Source organism: Colias philodice, chromosome 27, assembly GCF_061535455.1.
Source record: "Colias philodice isolate Cphi_HAF_F1 chromosome 27, ilColPhil1 Martin Lab GWU primary, whole genome shotgun sequence".
NCBI lineage: Eukaryota > Metazoa > Arthropoda > Insecta > Lepidoptera > Pieridae > Colias > Colias philodice.
Genome location: NC_143112.1, coordinates 3,864,307 through 3,881,883, shown reverse-complemented (window position 1 = coordinate 3,881,883; position 17,577 = coordinate 3,864,307). Strand labels below are relative to the sequence as shown.

General features: G+C 34.5%; 2 protein-coding genes across 2 annotated transcripts in view; one reads left to right on the top strand and one right to left on the bottom strand.

The window, feature by feature from the left end:
• Positions 1–17,577, bottom strand: part of RyR (Ryanodine receptor) — a 114,215-nt gene that overhangs the window by 25,108 nt on the left and 71,530 nt on the right. Inside the window, exons 65-84 of the mRNA XM_089711982.1 lie at positions 17,260–17,452; positions 16,383–16,460; positions 15,770–15,890; positions 15,403–15,496; positions 14,937–15,074; positions 14,034–14,051; positions 13,184–13,337; positions 12,355–12,680; positions 10,965–11,119; positions 10,247–10,424; positions 9,751–9,886; positions 6,706–6,830; positions 6,204–6,324; positions 5,620–5,809; positions 4,712–4,961; positions 2,819–2,963; positions 2,385–2,497; positions 2,199–2,270; positions 1,057–1,215; positions 375–602 (exon numbers count right to left, since the gene is read on the bottom strand). Coding sequence (XP_089568108.1) covers positions 375–602; positions 1,057–1,215; positions 2,199–2,270; positions 2,385–2,497; positions 2,819–2,963; positions 4,712–4,961; positions 5,620–5,809; positions 6,204–6,324; positions 6,706–6,830; positions 9,751–9,886; positions 10,247–10,424; positions 10,965–11,119; positions 12,355–12,680; positions 13,184–13,337; positions 14,034–14,051; positions 14,937–15,074; positions 15,403–15,496; positions 15,770–15,890; positions 16,383–16,460; positions 17,260–17,452 — 2,994 coding nt within the window. The remainder of the gene's footprint in view (positions 1–374; positions 603–1,056; positions 1,216–2,198; positions 2,271–2,384; positions 2,498–2,818; positions 2,964–4,711; positions 4,962–5,619; positions 5,810–6,203; positions 6,325–6,705; positions 6,831–9,750; positions 9,887–10,246; positions 10,425–10,964; positions 11,120–12,354; positions 12,681–13,183; positions 13,338–14,033; positions 14,052–14,936; positions 15,075–15,402; positions 15,497–15,769; positions 15,891–16,382; positions 16,461–17,259; positions 17,453–17,577) is intronic.
• LOC149476568 (uncharacterized) lies at positions 7,521–9,429 on the top strand. The gene is made up of 5 exons (XM_089711644.1): positions 7,521–7,574; positions 7,658–8,602; positions 8,745–8,916; positions 8,997–9,055; positions 9,136–9,429. Exons 1-5 carry the CDS (start codon positions 7,521–7,523, stop codon positions 9,427–9,429), a joined length of 1,524 nt encoding a protein of 507 aa, XP_089567770.1.

The following is a 17,577-nucleotide window of genomic DNA, read 5'->3' as shown; positions in this document are numbered from 1 at the left end:
AAACTTGAAATATGAATGGCTTCGAGATTGTAGAAAAAAACATACGTAAATACAGAAAATAAAAACATTATAATAACATAAAGAAATAACTGTACGCATAAACATACTCATACCATAATCATACCAGAACCATCTTATATTGGCAAAGATTCTTTTTAATTTAAAACATTTCCATCTAAAAACTTTATTCTAACAATTATACGAAACGTGTTTTAATCCATTATAAACACACACTGATTACGCATCAAACAAAAATGAATCTTAATCTGTATCCATAAAGCACATAAATGTAATTAAATCTTCCTTAACCTCAATTCTAATACCCGCTATCAATCAAAAATGAACCCTACTCCCTTGCAATAAAGTACACTCACCATATGCAATCCAAATAGCACTTTGCTCATAGCGACAATCCTTTCCACAGTATCATCTATAATCTTTGCCTTATTCTCCGAAGTCTCCACAGTAATCGTTGTCTTGCTTTTAGAACCCAATTTGCTGTATAAATAGTGTTGCCAGGACATTTCGTCCGCTGGGTCTATTTTATCTGGCAACGTTAATTGGGTCTTCGCGAATTCCGCTACGTCTTGTTCGGACATTTTCTAGAAAAAATAATATACTATGAAGTCTGATGAGTGGTGTATTAACTTTGGTATTTTTTTATAGTAGTAAATGCCATTTAAACATCTTTTTACAATCGATGACAATATCAAACATAAACATTATTTGTACAAGTAAACATTGATAAAAAAATCTTTCAGATAGGGCTTGAGTTTAAAGAAGTGTAAGTACCAAAAGTATTAAGACGCCTTTTTACATGATCAAAAATTGATGATGAATATGACGCTGAAATGATGACGATTCAGATGGTGATTATAATAATAATATTAACGATGCTAAAAGTGGTGCTACTACTGTTGCTTATGATAATGTCTATGATGAGGATGGTGGATGGATTATAATAAATATAAGATACTCATAAAGTTCAGTAATAGAAAGGAAGGATAAAAGCGTAATGATAGCGAATACGATAAATATATATTATAATAACCCTACCTTCAAGAAGCGATCCTTGCAATGTTGCACGAGCTCCTGCTCCCGTCCCGCGAAGAGATTCAGCCCGACGGGCAGCAGCCGCTTGAGGCAGGCCACCATCAGCGACGCTTGCACTTCCTTGTCCTTGTCGCGCTTCTTGTCGCGGTGCTTCTTCTTCTTCTGCTTTGTTTTTTGTCACGTTACAGTGTTGGGTTTTGAATAATAAACAACTAGACTCATAGTCTCAAAGCAAAACTCTACCAATACTTGTATTAGGCAGAGTTTTCAAATGATTGCACGACTTTGAACGTTATTGCAACGGACGGCAATTATTGAAATCATCACCCTATGGTGATGATTTCAATAATTGTTTTGTATTTATGACGATCAGATTTTTGACGAACTTTTAATATGCGATTCTGAGTTTAGTTGTTTATAGTCGTCTATAATGATTTGGTGTAATTGTGAACCCTGAAGATTTTTGGTCTTCCGAAAATAGGTCTTTGCTATGATGTTTTTAAACGTATTGGTGAATGTAAAATTATGAAACGGTAGAAAAGTTTGAGAACTTACTAAATTAAATAAACTTAAATTGTGGAATAAAAGTCTTCAGAGCTTACAATAATGTAATAATAATATAAATTGTGTCTCAATATCGTTAGTATAATTATTTTAAAATTAAATTGTGAATTAAGCTTTAGGTATAAGTAAGTATAAAAAAATATATCTAAGCTACAGAAAATTTTGTGGAAAACTTATTCATTTCTCGTTTTTAATTCCATTATTCAAACTTCATTTAAATTATTTTTCAAAAAGTGAACATGCGTCTGTTTACTGCGTTTTGTAAGTATGATTGTTTGTACCAAGCGAATCAAATAATACTAAGCTATTAAAAAAAGCAAACTACTCCACATAAAAATAATTTTACCTTTTCTGTTTTAATTATTCTATGTTATAAGAAATTTTAAACTCGATCCTTCGAAAAAATCAAAATAGACAAGGATGCAATTGCCTCAAAATACCTTCAATCAATGAAAAATATCAATCATACCAAAATGTGCTATAAATTCATACAACCTAAACAATACTTACATTACAAGTTAGTGAACACACGGAAATAGAAAGAAGACAGTACAGAGGGACAAACAGACAAACACAATTACCTTTCCGCCACCTTGAGGGGTGCCATCAACAATCGTAGTCACTCGTCTAGTCGCTGTGGGCATTATCAACACCTATGTGCCAAAAAAGTGCTTAATACACATAGAAAAGGCTCTGCACAAGCTATTTGCGCCTTTATAGAAATAGGAATAGATGACATAATGGCGTGAACAAATTTAGCAACTTACCATGTTGTCAATTTCGTTGGCGGAAATGAAGTTCTGTTCTTCCTTGAGGAAGTACTGGCTCTTGGACCAGATGTTGAATATTTCGGCCACGTGGTTGTAGAGCTCTTCCGCCTCTGTTAGAAAAGAATTAAGTGGCAATATTAATGTTTAGGTAATGCTTGAAAAGTACGAAAAGTACCAAGTAGGTATATTATATTGACACACTTATGAATAAAAAGTAAGTTTCTGGCCACCATTATCTTATTTCCAAATTTTTGCTTACTTTTCTGACAAACAAACAATTCGAAACTTATTCGCCAGGATTCACATAAAAAATTGGCAGAATTTATTTAACCCAGTTCTAAACTTTTCTAGAGAACCTTCTTTACGTCCAAGAGCAAAACAATAATAAACTAACCATGCCACACAAAAATGCAACTTAAACCAATACCCACCAGGCACATTATTCCTCAGCCAGTGGTTTCTCTGCAAGTCCACATACTTGATAAGCAGCGGGTAGAACGAATAAATATCTCGAACTAGGAGCTGCCAATCTTCTTGTATTTGGGACTCCACTTGGGAGGTGTCGTCTGTTGATGACTGTGGATATGAGGGTAGGAGTCAATTTAATTTAACTGAAAACTAAAATAGTATAGGAAATTATTAAAATTGTACTGTAGTTGTCTTTTAGATATAAATTAAAACGATTTAACCATTTTGGAAATTGACAAAAAAATAATTAGCCTAAACCTAATCGATTAACCCTTTGGCCTGTGTAAATTATATTTTTAATGGCTTTGAACTGCTAAATATTATTGTTAATTGGATTTTTTTTTTGAATCACGAGTTTTGCTTGTAAGCACATGATGAGGTATATCTACGAAAAGTTATTAAAAAGAGCATGTCATGTCAACGGTGTCCAGTAATCGTGAACAAATTAAAAATAATGTGTGGCAATAACAATGACAATGTGTGTACTTTAGCATATATGACAACTAGATTTCCGCCCGCGGCTTCGCCCGCGTTTTCAAAGGAAAACCCGCATAGTTCCCGTTCCCGTGGGATTTCCGGGATAAAACCTATCCTGTGTGTTAATCCAAGTTACCCAAATGAAATTTAGAACACATACAGGTGTGCTAAATTTCATTGTAATCGGTTCAGTAGTTTTTACGTGAAAGATAACAAACATCCATACATCCATACATCCATACTTACAAACTTTCGCCTTTATAATAGTATATTAAGATGGTATAATGTTGCCCTAACTCCTTGCCGTGCACTATAGTGTACACCGCAACTCCTCGCCATGCACTATAGTGTACACCGCAACTCTTCACCGTGCACTATAGTGTACACCGCAACTCCTTGCCGTACACTATAATGTACACCTCAACTCCTCGCCGTGCACTATAGTGTACACCGCAACTCCTTGCCGTACACTATAGTATACACCGCAACTCCTAGCCGTGCACTATACTGTACACCATAACTCCTCGCCGTGCACTATATTGTACACCATAACTCCTCACCGTGCAATATAGTGTACACCGCAACTCCTCACGTGACTATAGTGTACACCGCAACTCCTTGCCGTACACTATAGTGTACACCGCAACTCCTAGCCATGCACTATACTGTACACCATAACTCCTCGCCGTGCACTATGTTGTACAACATAACTCCTCGCCGTGCAATATAGTGTACACCGCAACTCCTCACCGTGCACTATAGTGTACACCGCAACTCCTCACCGTGCACTATATTGTACACCATAACTCCACTCTGTCCAATTTAGTGTACACCGCAACTCCTCACCGTGCACTAGTGTACACCGCAACTCCTCACCATGCACTACAGTGTACACCGCATCTCCACTCCGTGCAATTTAGTGTACACCGCTACTCCTTGCCGTACACTAGAATGTACACCTCAACTCCTCGCCATGCACTATATTGTAAACCGCAACTCCTTGCCGTACACTATAGTGTACACCGCAAGTCCTAGCTGTGCACCATACTGTACACCGCAACTCCTCACCGTGCACTATATTGTACACCATAACTCCTCGCCGTGCAATATAGTGTACACAGCAACTCCTCACCGTGCACTATAGTGTACACAGCAACTCCTTGCCGTGCACTATATTGTACACCTCAACTCCTCGCCATGCAATATAGTGTACACCGCAACTCCTCACCATGCACTATAGTGTACACCGCAACTCCTCACCGTGCACTATAGTGTACACCGCAACTCCTTGCCGTGCACTATACTGTACACAATAACTCCTCGCCGTGCACTATATTGTACACCATAACTCCTCGCCGTGCCCTATACTGCACACTCACCTTGATGAATCCGCGCAGGCTCTCCTCCTTGTGGAACATGTTGTCAGTGCGGCGGCGCACGCGCTCGGCGAGCGGCAGGAACGCGTCGCGCAGCAGCTCCTCCGAGCTGTTCACTATTATCTGCTGCGTGTAAGTTGCGATGCGTGTCATCCAGGGGGCGCTCTCGTTGCCTATGTTCTTCTTTATTAGTTTTAGCACATTCTTGAGGAGTTGGTTCATGTGCTCCGCGGTTACCATGGTTACGTGGTTGCTGGAATTTAAAATTCAGATATTTTCTTTAAAAAAATTGGTTGTTTGTAAAGTAGGTTTACGATCGAGATGTTTACGTGATAACGTCTTATTGGTGGCAGCGCTCGAGATGAGACGGGAGATCGGTCCGTCTCTCTCTCGTTATACCTGCGATCGCGCTCGTGAGGTTTTGGTGTGACACAAGTTTCTGAACATGTCACCCGACTAAAACGATTTTAAAAACGTTATCACGTTAAAAAAGAACGTGTGTGTATCAGCTAAAAATAGCTATTACAAAAATAATAACTTAAAACAATGAAGTGTTGTTTATATAAGTATTTTTGATTAGTTTATTGGTAGGTATTATACTTTAAAAATGTACTTGAAACAGTTATCAAAAGCTATTTATTAAACAAAAAATTAAACGATTCACTTTAAAAATCGGTGTCAACGGTAGAAGTCAAAACTAACGAAAATAAATTTTACTTGAAAAAGTAGCCAACTGAAAACACTTATCAAAATAGTTATCACAATATGACCTTCCAATTACTCGTAAGGTCTCACAAACGTCACATTTATAATAGCAGATATACTTTCAAACAGTCTATGAATTCTTTCAAAGAATCTAATTTATTGTAGCAGAAATATGATTAAAATTAAAAATAGCAGAAATAACTTACCCGCCAGTAGGAGTAACATTATCAGGTCCCTGTGCCCACCAGAACGGTAGATACGAACACAATAAAGGCATCACCACATCAATAATGTGAGGTGCTTCGTTATATGTTTTATCTGATTCTACGAATTGATCTACTTCGTTTAGAATCGTTTCTAGTGTGGGCATGGATTGCTCCATCTTGGCCATAATGTCTGAGGATCAAATGTTTAAAAAAATGAATGGTCAAAAGATTTGGTCTTATAGCAGATTATTTTGAAGAACATTTTTAAGCTATTTCAAAGTATCCAACTATACTTCTGGGTTATATGGCTATTAGGTATAAGTAGTTTGATTTACCTCACTAGGGAACATGGGACTTCACTTTTATAAGTAGTTTCTTTTCAGATTAAGAAGTATAAAAACATATTTACTTTTTAGTTAAACTGCTAATTTCAATTTAATCATCAAATTACAAAACATCTTACATATTGTTTCAAGTTTAATATAAGTAGGGCAGTTTGATAATCAAAATAACCCGCAATTACTTATGTTAAAATAACATAATCTTCTCTTAGTTTTTTCTCAAGAAAAATATTATAAAAATACCTTGAGCTTCCAAAGAATGATCAGCTATACGATTTAACAGCGAAAATTGGTTGTGTTTGTTGAGATGAGGCTCCAAGAACGCCACCGGGAATGTTGAACTGAACGCGCCCAAACATGAACCCTGGGTAATAAAATTTTAGACATGCTATAATAATAAGTTAAAATATGGTTGTTTGAATACTTTTAAAATTATTTAAAAAAAGTAAATCACATTGAAATTATCGGAATAAGACTAAAATGGACACGTGGGAGGCGACCAACTTTCAAATTAGGAAGAATCATTAAAATCTGTTCACCCAGTCGAATGTAATGGAGTAACAAACCCAAAAAAAAGCAGTCGAAATGAGAAACTATTCCTTTTCGAAGTCAGTTGAAAAGTTAGGTTAACTTACAGATGCTTCCAGGCTTAGAATTCACATTTAAGGTATTTTAAAATGCAGGGAATTAACAGTACATTCATCGTTAAACCTATGTAGCCTTTTATGATACACAAATAACTTACCAATGCATTTTTGTGCCTCTCTATTTCAGTTTTAAGATATTTCCTGTCGTGCGTCAGAGCTACGTCTGTTCCCAAAGTGTAGAGCGATCCCAACATCTTATACGACGCTACTTGAATCTCGTCCACTGAAATAAAATACGTTTATAATTACTACTACTACTACAACTACGACTTTACTAATACTATTTTTGAAATTGTATTCATGGATACAATTATTCTTTAGTATAAATTATTGTATTGTAATTTTTTAGCTAAAGCTTAACTTTTAGCTTGTTTAGCGTTCACAATTTTCTTATTTATTCTTTAAGATACAAATCAAAATCTGAAAATATTATAACGACTAGTTTATGTTTTTACAAACGTAACAATTAGGCCATTCTCCCGTTACGATACGCACAGGCGATTCAAGTATCCTGCAAGTTTCGGAGACTAGTCGCCGCGGAGTATCTCACATACATATTTTGTATGTAGCGTAGTGTGCGACTACGCTACCGGTAATTTTACTACCTATACCGGTAGCATGTTTACTACCTATATAAGAATAGTATATTTTGTCCTATAAGTGAATAATATTACATTTCAAGTAAGTAGGTACTTTATAGGCAAGTATTTTGTTAACATAATGATATAGTAGGTACATCTCACAAAATTAGCTCTAGTTATTGAAGTAATTCTAAAGCAAATTGCGTAAGAAACAATAAATTTACGTTGCAAAAATATCTTATTATTTATTTTTATGGGTATTGCATTGCATAAAAAGCAAAACGCATAAAAGGTGATATGCTTTATTATTTCCATATGTTTTGTAAATTCAAATGTGGTTTTATAATTTCAGGCTACACGTGCTCTTACTTGTAAATGTTGCTTCGGTAAAGTACATTTTAACTATTGATTTCACATTTTCTAAATTTTAAATTATTTTTTGAAAATTTTTCTTATATATAATAAACAGGTACTAGGTAAAGAAACCATAATAATAAGAAATAGCGATGAAGTGAAGGAAAATATTTTTAACGATGTACTAAAAAATATTTCATCGGCCAATAAATTACTGCAAGAACTAATAAAGAATTATGAACAATTGCAAGACATATACAAGTCGAACGAAGATAATTCACAAGCCGACGCGCAAAAACAAAATAAATTTAAGTCTTATAAAGCATCTGATAGTAATGAGAGAGATGACGTCCACACCGAACCAACAACTGAAGGTTTACAAATGACTCAAATGATATTCGATGAAGATACTGAAGAAAGTTACGAAAAGCAATCATCTGAAGGTCCTAAGAACGACTCAGAAATTATTATCGTGCAAAGTGTTGAAGGAAATAATATGCTTTTCAATGTAAGTGAAAGCATAGCAAAACTATACGATAAATCTACAAGTGAAGAATCTCATCAAATGCAAATAGTAACTAAACGTTTTAATTACACACTTGAAAAGAAACCTAAAGATCGGAAGCACAAACTGAAGAGTAAAAATACAAAGCGTCATAAAACAGACAAAAATATAAAAACACGATTCAAAATACAGAAAGAGAACATAAAGAGTGACGCAAAAAGGAATTTTAATAAAGTACCTCGTCCAATTTTAAGATCTAAAACGGAAAGGGACGGAAAAGTCAAAAGAATTATCTATGCTGAAATATTTTCACCAGATCGATTGTGGCAAGAGGTGGTACATAAACCAATCAGTCTTAAACATCTAAATGATGAGCACGTCAATTTCAGAATAACAAGACCGAAAGCAATTGAAGATAAAGATAATAATGATGAAATTTCATCAGATTCAAATCCTGAAAGTGAAATAATAGAGAAAGAGAAACTGAAAAGTTATTTACTACGAAATGCGTACGGCGATGCCTGTTTACAAGTGGCTGTGAGAAAATGCTATAAAGTAAGAATTTTTAAACAAAATTAACTGTACTGTAAAACTGTGAACAAAATAAACTGTAGTGTTATAACTGTAGGATGTAAATCCATAAATTATTATGTCTCTACTGCCTTTTATGTTAATTAAAGTTTTACTTTTATTTCAGGCTTTAAAAGCTGTTTGCAAAACAGTCTGTCGCTTGCAATCCAAATGCAAAAGTTCGCTTAAAAGCAGTTTTAAAGAAAATTCTAAAAAGGGATGCATCAAGGAATTCGTTAATAAAAACAAATCATCAGACACTATAAAATCAGATGAATTCAACCTTGACAGACGAAACAGTGGTAAGTCAAAGAAAAATATTTAGCGACAGCATTTTACTAATAATAGTTTAATAAATTCCATAAAATTATTTTTCTAGGTACCGAAATATCTAAATATATTGAACTATGTCTTCCAGCAATGAGAATTGGATTGCAGGTAAGTTTCAAAAATATCAGAATTTAAATTTGCCCAATATAAGCTATTAGGCGCATGATCTTACTAAAATAATCTTTTAGGTGAACCAAGAAAAGGAGCTACAAAACGACACGAAAGACTACAAAACGATTAACACTCTCCGCGATAGATTCGAAAAGGCATGTCAAAAATTATCCGCAAAGAAATGTACTAAAGCTTGTTACTATGCTAGAGATAGTGCATGTTCGACGACTGAATGTGGAGGGAAGAAAAAGTCTTTCACGAAAGCTTGCAAAAGAGAATGTAAAACGGCGTACAATTTGTTTAAAGAATCAAGCGATAGTGATGATGATGACGACGACGATGATGATGATGACGAGTCGGATAGTGATTAAATAATTATAAATAAAAAATTTGAATTGTGTAAGAACTAATTGTCAATTTTATTGTTGTTTATTTGAAATTGTAATTAAAGTAGCTGTTATACTTCCTTCATTTTTTTGACTATACTTAGTTTTCCTTCTCTAGCAGCAGATAATAAGTATTTATGGCCCTTTTAGGTTTACTCATTTTTCTCATACTCAGTTGCTTCTTTTTGCAAAAATGGTTAAGAATTATACCACCATAATATTGAATTTATCCCGGCATACCTTTACAATCTTGGACATTACCTAAAATTTAATCAACAAACAAAAATACATAATTGTTATACTCACAAAGCAAATCAGCACCATACTCGCAATTGGCCAAATGGTCGAACATAGCCGTTAGTACTGGAAGAAGAACTCCATTGATGTAGCCCAGAGATGTTGAGGTTTTGAGATGAGTGCCTCGTAGGTGAGCGTATTTACCCTGTAGATAAAATTCATTATAATTACTTAAATTAATATACTACTTACAATTACTTGAGTAAAATGTCTTATGTTTACTGGTTTAATTACTTATTTTGTAATTATCTGTGGTTGCTTCTGGAAAAGTCCTAGGACTTGAATTTAGACGTTAGGGTTTTAGGTTTAGGGCATGCAAAAATTGTATTGTTCCAACAAAGCTATCTATCCAAGTCATCTTTTTTAAAGGTAAAGTTCTAGAATAAGAGCCGCAATTAAAATAACAAATTATCAGTAATTCTACATAATATTTTACTTAAGTTATACTTTCCTTTACTTGAGCCACTAAACGAAAAAGACAATATTAAATTTAACTAAACCTCACCTCCTGTAAATTCAATATAGTATGTCCCAGATCATCAGCCAGATTATTGAAGAACGTCAACATGGACGTCCTAATGAATTCTGGACAATTCTTCACTAGAGACTTTGCATCTATTCCCTTAACAAGTACTTGGAGACAACGCACTGTTATACGCACGTCTGGTCCGAACGCTGCCAGTCTGGTAAATTAAAATATTGTATCAGAAGGGAAAAAGAAAGAATGAAAATAGTAAATACGAAATTTTGTTAGAATAACAAAATTTCGTATTCGTGTTCGTGAAAAATCGTTTGATAAATAAGTTCAAAAAGCTTTAAATTCTATGAGATTGCAGTAAAAGTAATTTTGGTACCATTATTGGTTGATCTATTCAAAAAATTTCAAAAACGTCAAAGAATAAAAGAAGATCGTTCTTGAACTTGGATTAAGGCCTTCAATAGTTACTCCCAAACCCTAATTACATTGAAGACACAAAAATATGAAAATTTCAGTTGCAAAACATTATGTTAAACATTGGGCAAAACATTATCTTATATATAAAATTCTCGTGTCACAATGTTAGTCTGCATACTCCTCCGAAACGGGTGGACCGATTCTCATGAAATTTTCTGTGCATATCGGGTAAGTCTGAGAATCGGCCAACATCTATTTTGCATATGTACCACGGGCGAAGCCGGGGCGGGCCGCTAGTTATAAAATATAAATAAAATAAAACCCATACCTAGATCTCAACAAGCTAGCAAGTTTACAGAACAGCGCTGCTACCATTTCTTTCTCCTTAAGACTCGCCGCTCCAACATTATTAGTAGCTGTTGCTACCGCGATGAAATAGTTCCGATGTGTTGAGAAGTATTTCTCCATTAATGGTAGTACCACCTGAATTTATTAATATTAATATTACTTTTGATTTTAATAACTGGGTGTTACCAGAATTTATCAATATAAGAATTACTACATTGGTTTTAATAACTGTTTCCATGATGTCTTCCCCTACCATAATGTCTTAAAGCAGTATGATTTTTAATGTGGAAAAATGACAGCGCTATATAGATCGTCTAGCGCCATCACTTTCCCACACTGGAAATAACATTGCTTTAAGACTTAGTGAGGACGCAGGTTTATAAACAGACACACACATTTATTATATTGGTTGTAATAAAGAGAAGCAGACATTTATGCCTTGGCTTGCTTGATGATTTGAGCGATAGGTACAATAAGCATTGTGTAGACACATTGGCTGGTGATCGAATTCTCAAACGTTACCTAAATCTCAATTTAAATTGATGAAGAAGTGAATTAATTGAAGTTTTAGATAAATATTAATAAAATACTTCCTCATGTGAATTGTTGTCGTTAGGAATCATTAGCGAATTGAAATATAGTCTCCTAGGGCCTTAGACAAAGTAACAATTAAACAACGATAACGAAGTTAGAAAAGGAAAAATGTATGGGATTGACATTAGATAGACCACGTGATCTAACGCGGCGTATGTCAATCCCATACATTTTTGCCTTTTCTAACTTCGTTATCATTTTTTAATAGTTACTTTGTCTAAGGCCCCTGATCTACTTTCTTTAGAACATTTTTTGTACCCCTGTTATTTCTCTCTTTTTTAAATCTTAATCTAACTATATCAATTTTCATGGGAGGTAATATATTCTAAACGACTAACTAATCAAGTTTGAGAATTCGAGACAAATATTTTTTGCAAAAATATCACAGTGAAGCATAATTTTGTGACCATCATTTCAATTTTATGATGGAATCTAAGAAGCACAGCGACTAAGATAATTCACGATTAAATTCACAACATCCATCTATAATTTATACCTTTTTGAAGTATTTTATCTCCTTTTTGTCTTGCTTGTAATTGAAAATAAATCTTTTATCTATTTTACTTATAAGAAAATGTGGGTCAGTCTTTTTTACGTAATATTCATTTCAGGTTTTGATGTTAATTCGTCAAAATATTTTTTTGCAGAATTTAAGAGAACTATTTATTTCGGATAAAGTTTAAACCGCAGTAATATACATAAGCAACAATTTTAAATACAATTTGAACAAAACAAATCAAGAAATTTCCAAAAAAAAAATTAGCCAAAAAACATACCTTTGAGAAAAACTTAATATCCCTTGTGCTCGTCTTAAAGCTGGACCGTCTACTGAACGTAGTTGATGGCTTCAATAGCTTCATATTAATGGTCGCTCTATCGATATATTGTATTAACTTCTCCAACAACGAATATGCAAATCTGAGCTCTATTGCTACCCCCGTAGAGGTCTGTTCCGTATCACTTTGCGTGGCTTTGCTTGGACGGTGTAACTTGTAGCCTTGGTATTGGAGGTATTTAAGGAACTCTTGAGAACGTTCTCGATCTTTCTTCTTTTCCTTGTCGGTTAGGAGATCGTATGGTACGAGTTGGGGATGGATTCCACCTACATTAAAGTTTAGTTCATTATTTTTTTTAACACGATAAAAAACATGAGTAAATTTCAAATTTGCGGATACTGTTATAAACCCTGTTTTTTATAAGGTATTTAACACCATAAACTTAATGTTAGGTCAACTATTTGGTCAACTGTTTTCTAAAAAATACCAACCAGCAAAGTTTTACGAGGATTTCATACCAAAATTAACCTTAGCTAGCAAAATTGTACTAGCTTCTTCAGCTTCCAAAATCTTAATCATTTTATTATCTTTTATAACCTTTCTTAATCATTTAATAGTATTTTATGGTGTTTGATTTTACGCGAGTATAATAATTTAGATCTGTCGGGAAAATAATATAATGAATTTTTAAATCTGTTATTATTCGGAAGCTGAAGAAGCTAATACAATTTAAGAATAAACCTTTCTTAAATTGTACTAGCTTCTTCAGCTTCCAAAATCTGAATCTTTTTTCATCTTTTGCAATCTTTCTTAATCTTTTTCAACTCACCGCCGTTAGTGACCAATTCCTCCTTCTTTTTCTTCGCCCATATATCATGTGCGTTCTCAGCTAATCTTTCCGCCATGTTCTGCATCTCTCGGGAGAGAGTGAGATTCGTCATGTCGACCGGGTGCGGGTTGTAGTTGAAGGGGGTTGCGGAATCCTGGGTTTGTTATTAAAAATAACATGAGATTTTGATTGGTAACTTAATTTTTTTTAGGTATTGCATAGCTTCTATCGTGGGCCTTGAGCGCGGGGACCGAATCCAGAAATTCCGTAACGAAAAAACCTCACGCTCCCCATTCCGACGTGCGCGGAGGTGTGGCTTGAAGGCATAGCATGCAATAGCTTTACCGCGGCAGTCCCCGAGTGCCACACGTCTTTTTTCATTTTTAGTTTTGTACTATCAAACATTTATTTTCACATAATAATTTTACAAATCAAAGTGACCTAGGCTCCTAAGATAGTAAGAATAATTTTTCAGGAGCCCGTGTCTTCCATTTACAATTACACAAAAGTTTATAAATATTTGAAAAAATAACGGTACGTAATAGTATGCTCGGCATAGCATAATGTTAAGCGCTGAGTTTTAACTATTTAAAAATAATTTTTAATGCATAATTTAACGTTGATATTCTGGTTCATTTATTTCAGAACTTGGAAAAGTTTTTTTCTTTAAATCGTTCCTAAAAGCTGGGAAAATTATGTATTTGTTGTATTTTTTTAGCTCAATACTCCTTATGGTAATCTGAAGCTTTTTTCTTTACTGTGTGATGTTATACTAGACTTAGGCATAATTTTATAGAAGCTAAACCTTCAAACATTAGTATTTAGTATTGTGCTCATAAACCGCACTTACCAATACATCTGGGGTTCTCTGGTTGCATAAAATAAGATAAATTAGTTACAATAAGGGTAGGAATAGGGGTAACAATATTTTGAAAACACAACTATGAAAATATTTTTTTAATTATTTTGAATTGAAACTTCTTTAGGCGCGTTGAGAGTAAAATTTCAAGGTCATGACAATACAGTCACGTCATGGAGTAAGGGACGATTTTGGTATCTTTGAATATCAAAGAAGTTTCACTTCCGACACGTGTGCTCGGTTCACACTCTCTTTTTTATTGTTTGTGAGGGAAAAAGGAAATGCAAGTACATAAATGGTGTAAAATAGCATAAGATAATGTTATAAATACCGCTCCGTCTTCCTTGTAGCGTGAAAAATACAATAAGTTATATACGGAAATTTTCAGATACGATATTTGTTAGGGATTTCTTGGTATACATTAACGGATTTGGACATGAAAAGACATACACAAAACTCACAAGTGTGTGTTTGTATAACACACAGTGTGTGTGTGTGACATAGTGTGCGTGAGAGCCTATTACAGTGTAAAGGAATACATGGAAGATGAAAATCCATGGAGGGTTGTCGCGTAAGAACCACAGGATAGTTCTTTGGCGTATTATGATATATTATGAAGTTAGATATAAGTTACATGATATGTAAAATTAAATTGTAATACTGACATGATTTTAAAAGAGCAACTATGGAGTTTCTTGCCGGTTCTTCTCCATAGATACTGCTTTCCGAATCGGTAATTGTTAAAAATATGTAATGACGATTCGAAAGTGCTTCTAAAAGAAGTCTAATTGAAAATAAATGTTTGAGTTTGACGTCTATCTGTGTGTATGCGTATGTCTGTGTATATGTATGTCTGTGTATGTGTATGTCTGTGTATATGTATGCGATACTCACAATGCCACTCTTCGATTGTCTTCGCATAGATGACCTGTTGTTTGAAGGTATGTCCACATCAGAATGTTCTACCGACCAGCCGATAGCGAGGAGAGCTTTTAGTGATTCGCGGACCGGTTCTTTGTAGCGTTCTTTCTCCTAAAAGGTTATACATAGTTGATGTTTTTTGTATTAAATGCAATTTGGAAATATGGAGGAAAACTAAAATTGATAGTGTTCTTTTTTTTAAATATTTTATGAAAATAATATACTTTAATTATAATATAATACTTGTTTGCAATGATGAGAGACGACGGTTTTTAGTTTATAATGGTTAGAGAAGTATGGACTATTGTGACTGTTATTTGATGAGGACTGTTGCTACAGTTTTTACTTTTTTGCTCTGCTATATGAATAAACCTATGTTTTTGAAAAAATAGTCCAAATTCTTAATTATAACACGTTTAATATATATTCCGATACTAACATAATCGTTTAACATGTTGTAAGGCTTGAGTCGCGGATGTGTCTTCTGGCTGTCTGACCAAGATTCGCCGTAAACCCAACCGTTTTCGATTTTCCTGTAAAATTAATTTATTCATACATTTATTATAAGACTTAGACAAATTTTAAAAGCATATACTACAAAATATAACTTACTAAATTTAGTATTGCATCAAGTAGCTAAAAAACTTAAAACTTATATTAATTTAATTTGAATATAATATTAGAAAACTTTGAACATAATAAAAACATACTTTGAACGTAATATTTACTTACTTTAAACACCATATTACTTTAAATACAATATTAACAAACTTTGAACACAATATTAATATAATTTCAATACTAACCTAGAAGCCCAAGCATCGTGGTAATGTTCAGAGAATTTCTGAACGATCGTGTTCAGATCGTTGTTCAGAGCCACAGATGATGTGTTGATTGGTTGTGGATCGTATTGGGGATTGTCTGCACCTGAGTTGTGATTTAATAATAAAAATAAATATTTCTGTAGCAAAAAAAATATATTTTTAAGTATTTTTTGAAGTGAAACTTCTTTAGGTGCGTTGAGAGTTAAATTTCAAGGCAATACCGTCACGTCATGGAGTACGGCGACGATTTTTATATCTTTGAATCTTGCCAAAGAAGTTTCACTTTTGACACGTGTGCTCACGCTCTTTTTTATGTAATTAGTGCATACAAAACTATAAGTCCTTTTCAGCTTTGTACACCGACGGTAGGATATCCTAAATAAAATTTGTATTTAGGATATCCTCCAAGACAAAAAACAAGAAATATTTTCTGCTTTTTCTATTTATTTGTTATTGACAAAATATTGATGAATATCTTGTTATTCGTCTTTTAATTCATTCATTCAATTTATCCAACATAGGAGTAATTTTTTTTGCTAAATAGGTACTTAATCAAGAAATATCCGAATTTAAATATTTTAAAGTTAATACATACCCGTAGATTGAGTAACCTTTCCATAGAATTCATCGTCGTAGTTCTTAACCAAAGAGTAGTCGGGCGGTAGAGCACAACCTGTCAATGGAAAAACATTTGTCAAAATGTGAGATATTTTTTTTAAGCTATTGCATAGCTTCTATCGCGGGCCTTGAGCGCGGGGACCGAATCGAGAAATTCCGCAACGAAAAAACCTCACGCTCCCCACGGGGACGGGCGCGGAGGTGTGGCTTGAAGGCATAGCATGCAATAGCTTTACCGCGGCAGTCCTCGAATGCCACACGTCTTTTTAATATATTTTGGTATTTTTACTGTTGTTGTTCTACTTAAGTCAAAGTGGGATATAGAATGTTGAAAGTTATATCAAAATTTATTCAGGTAAAACTGTATTTATCTAATTATCAATCACAGCTGAAACGTACATTTTTTTAAATATATCCAACCCGAAAAATGCATATTTTTTGTACATTTGCTGAGGAAGTCGAAAATGTTGGATAAGAGCATCAAAATGGCAAAAAAAAAAAAACAATTTTTGACATTTTTTTACAATTTTTTGGATAAAATCTCACCAATAGCGATCAAGCATGGCAGGGCCTTGCCGAACAGCTCGGGCTCGTAGTCCATCTTGCTGAGGGAGTCGAATATGTTGGCGAATAGCATCAAAATGGCAAAAAAAAAATTCAATTTTTGACATTTTTTTACTATTTTTTGGATAAAATCTCACCAATAGCGATCAAGCATGGCAGGGCCTTGCCGAATAGCTCGGGCTCGTAGTCCATCTTGCTGAGCGAGTCGAATATGTTGGCGAATAGCATCAAAATGGCAAAAAATCGAAATTTTTTGGCATTTTTTCCCTATTTTTCGTGCAAAATCTCACCAATAGCGATCAAGCATGGCAGGGCCTTGCCGAACAGCTCGGGCTCGTAGTCCATCTTGCTGAGCGAGTCGAATATGTTAGAGAACAGCATCATTGTGAGTCGTTTCTCTTCATCTGAGGAGGATCCGTACGCGCCCTGCCCGCCCGTGCTGCCGTAGTACTTGGCGCAGCGCTCGTAGTGTAATGTTAATAGCTGGAATAATTTTAGTCGTTTACTTATTAAGCTATTGCTTATCTTCTATCGCGGGCCTTGAGCGCGGGGACCGAATCCAGAAATTCCGTAACGAAAAACCCTCACGCTCCCCACGGGGACGGGCG

Coding starts and splice junctions, on each gene's coding strand:
- LOC149476568 (XM_089711644.1), top strand. CDS start 7,521: ATGTGGTTTTATAATTTCAGGCTACACGTGCTCTTACTTGTAAATGTT. Junction 8,603..8,744: donor CTGTGAGAAAATGCTATAAA/GTAAGAATTTTT, acceptor CTTTTATTTCAG/GCTTTAAAAGCTGTTTGCAA. Junction 8,917..8,996: donor CAACCTTGACAGACGAAACA/GTGGTAAGTCAA, acceptor TTATTTTTCTAG/GTACCGAAATATCTAAATAT.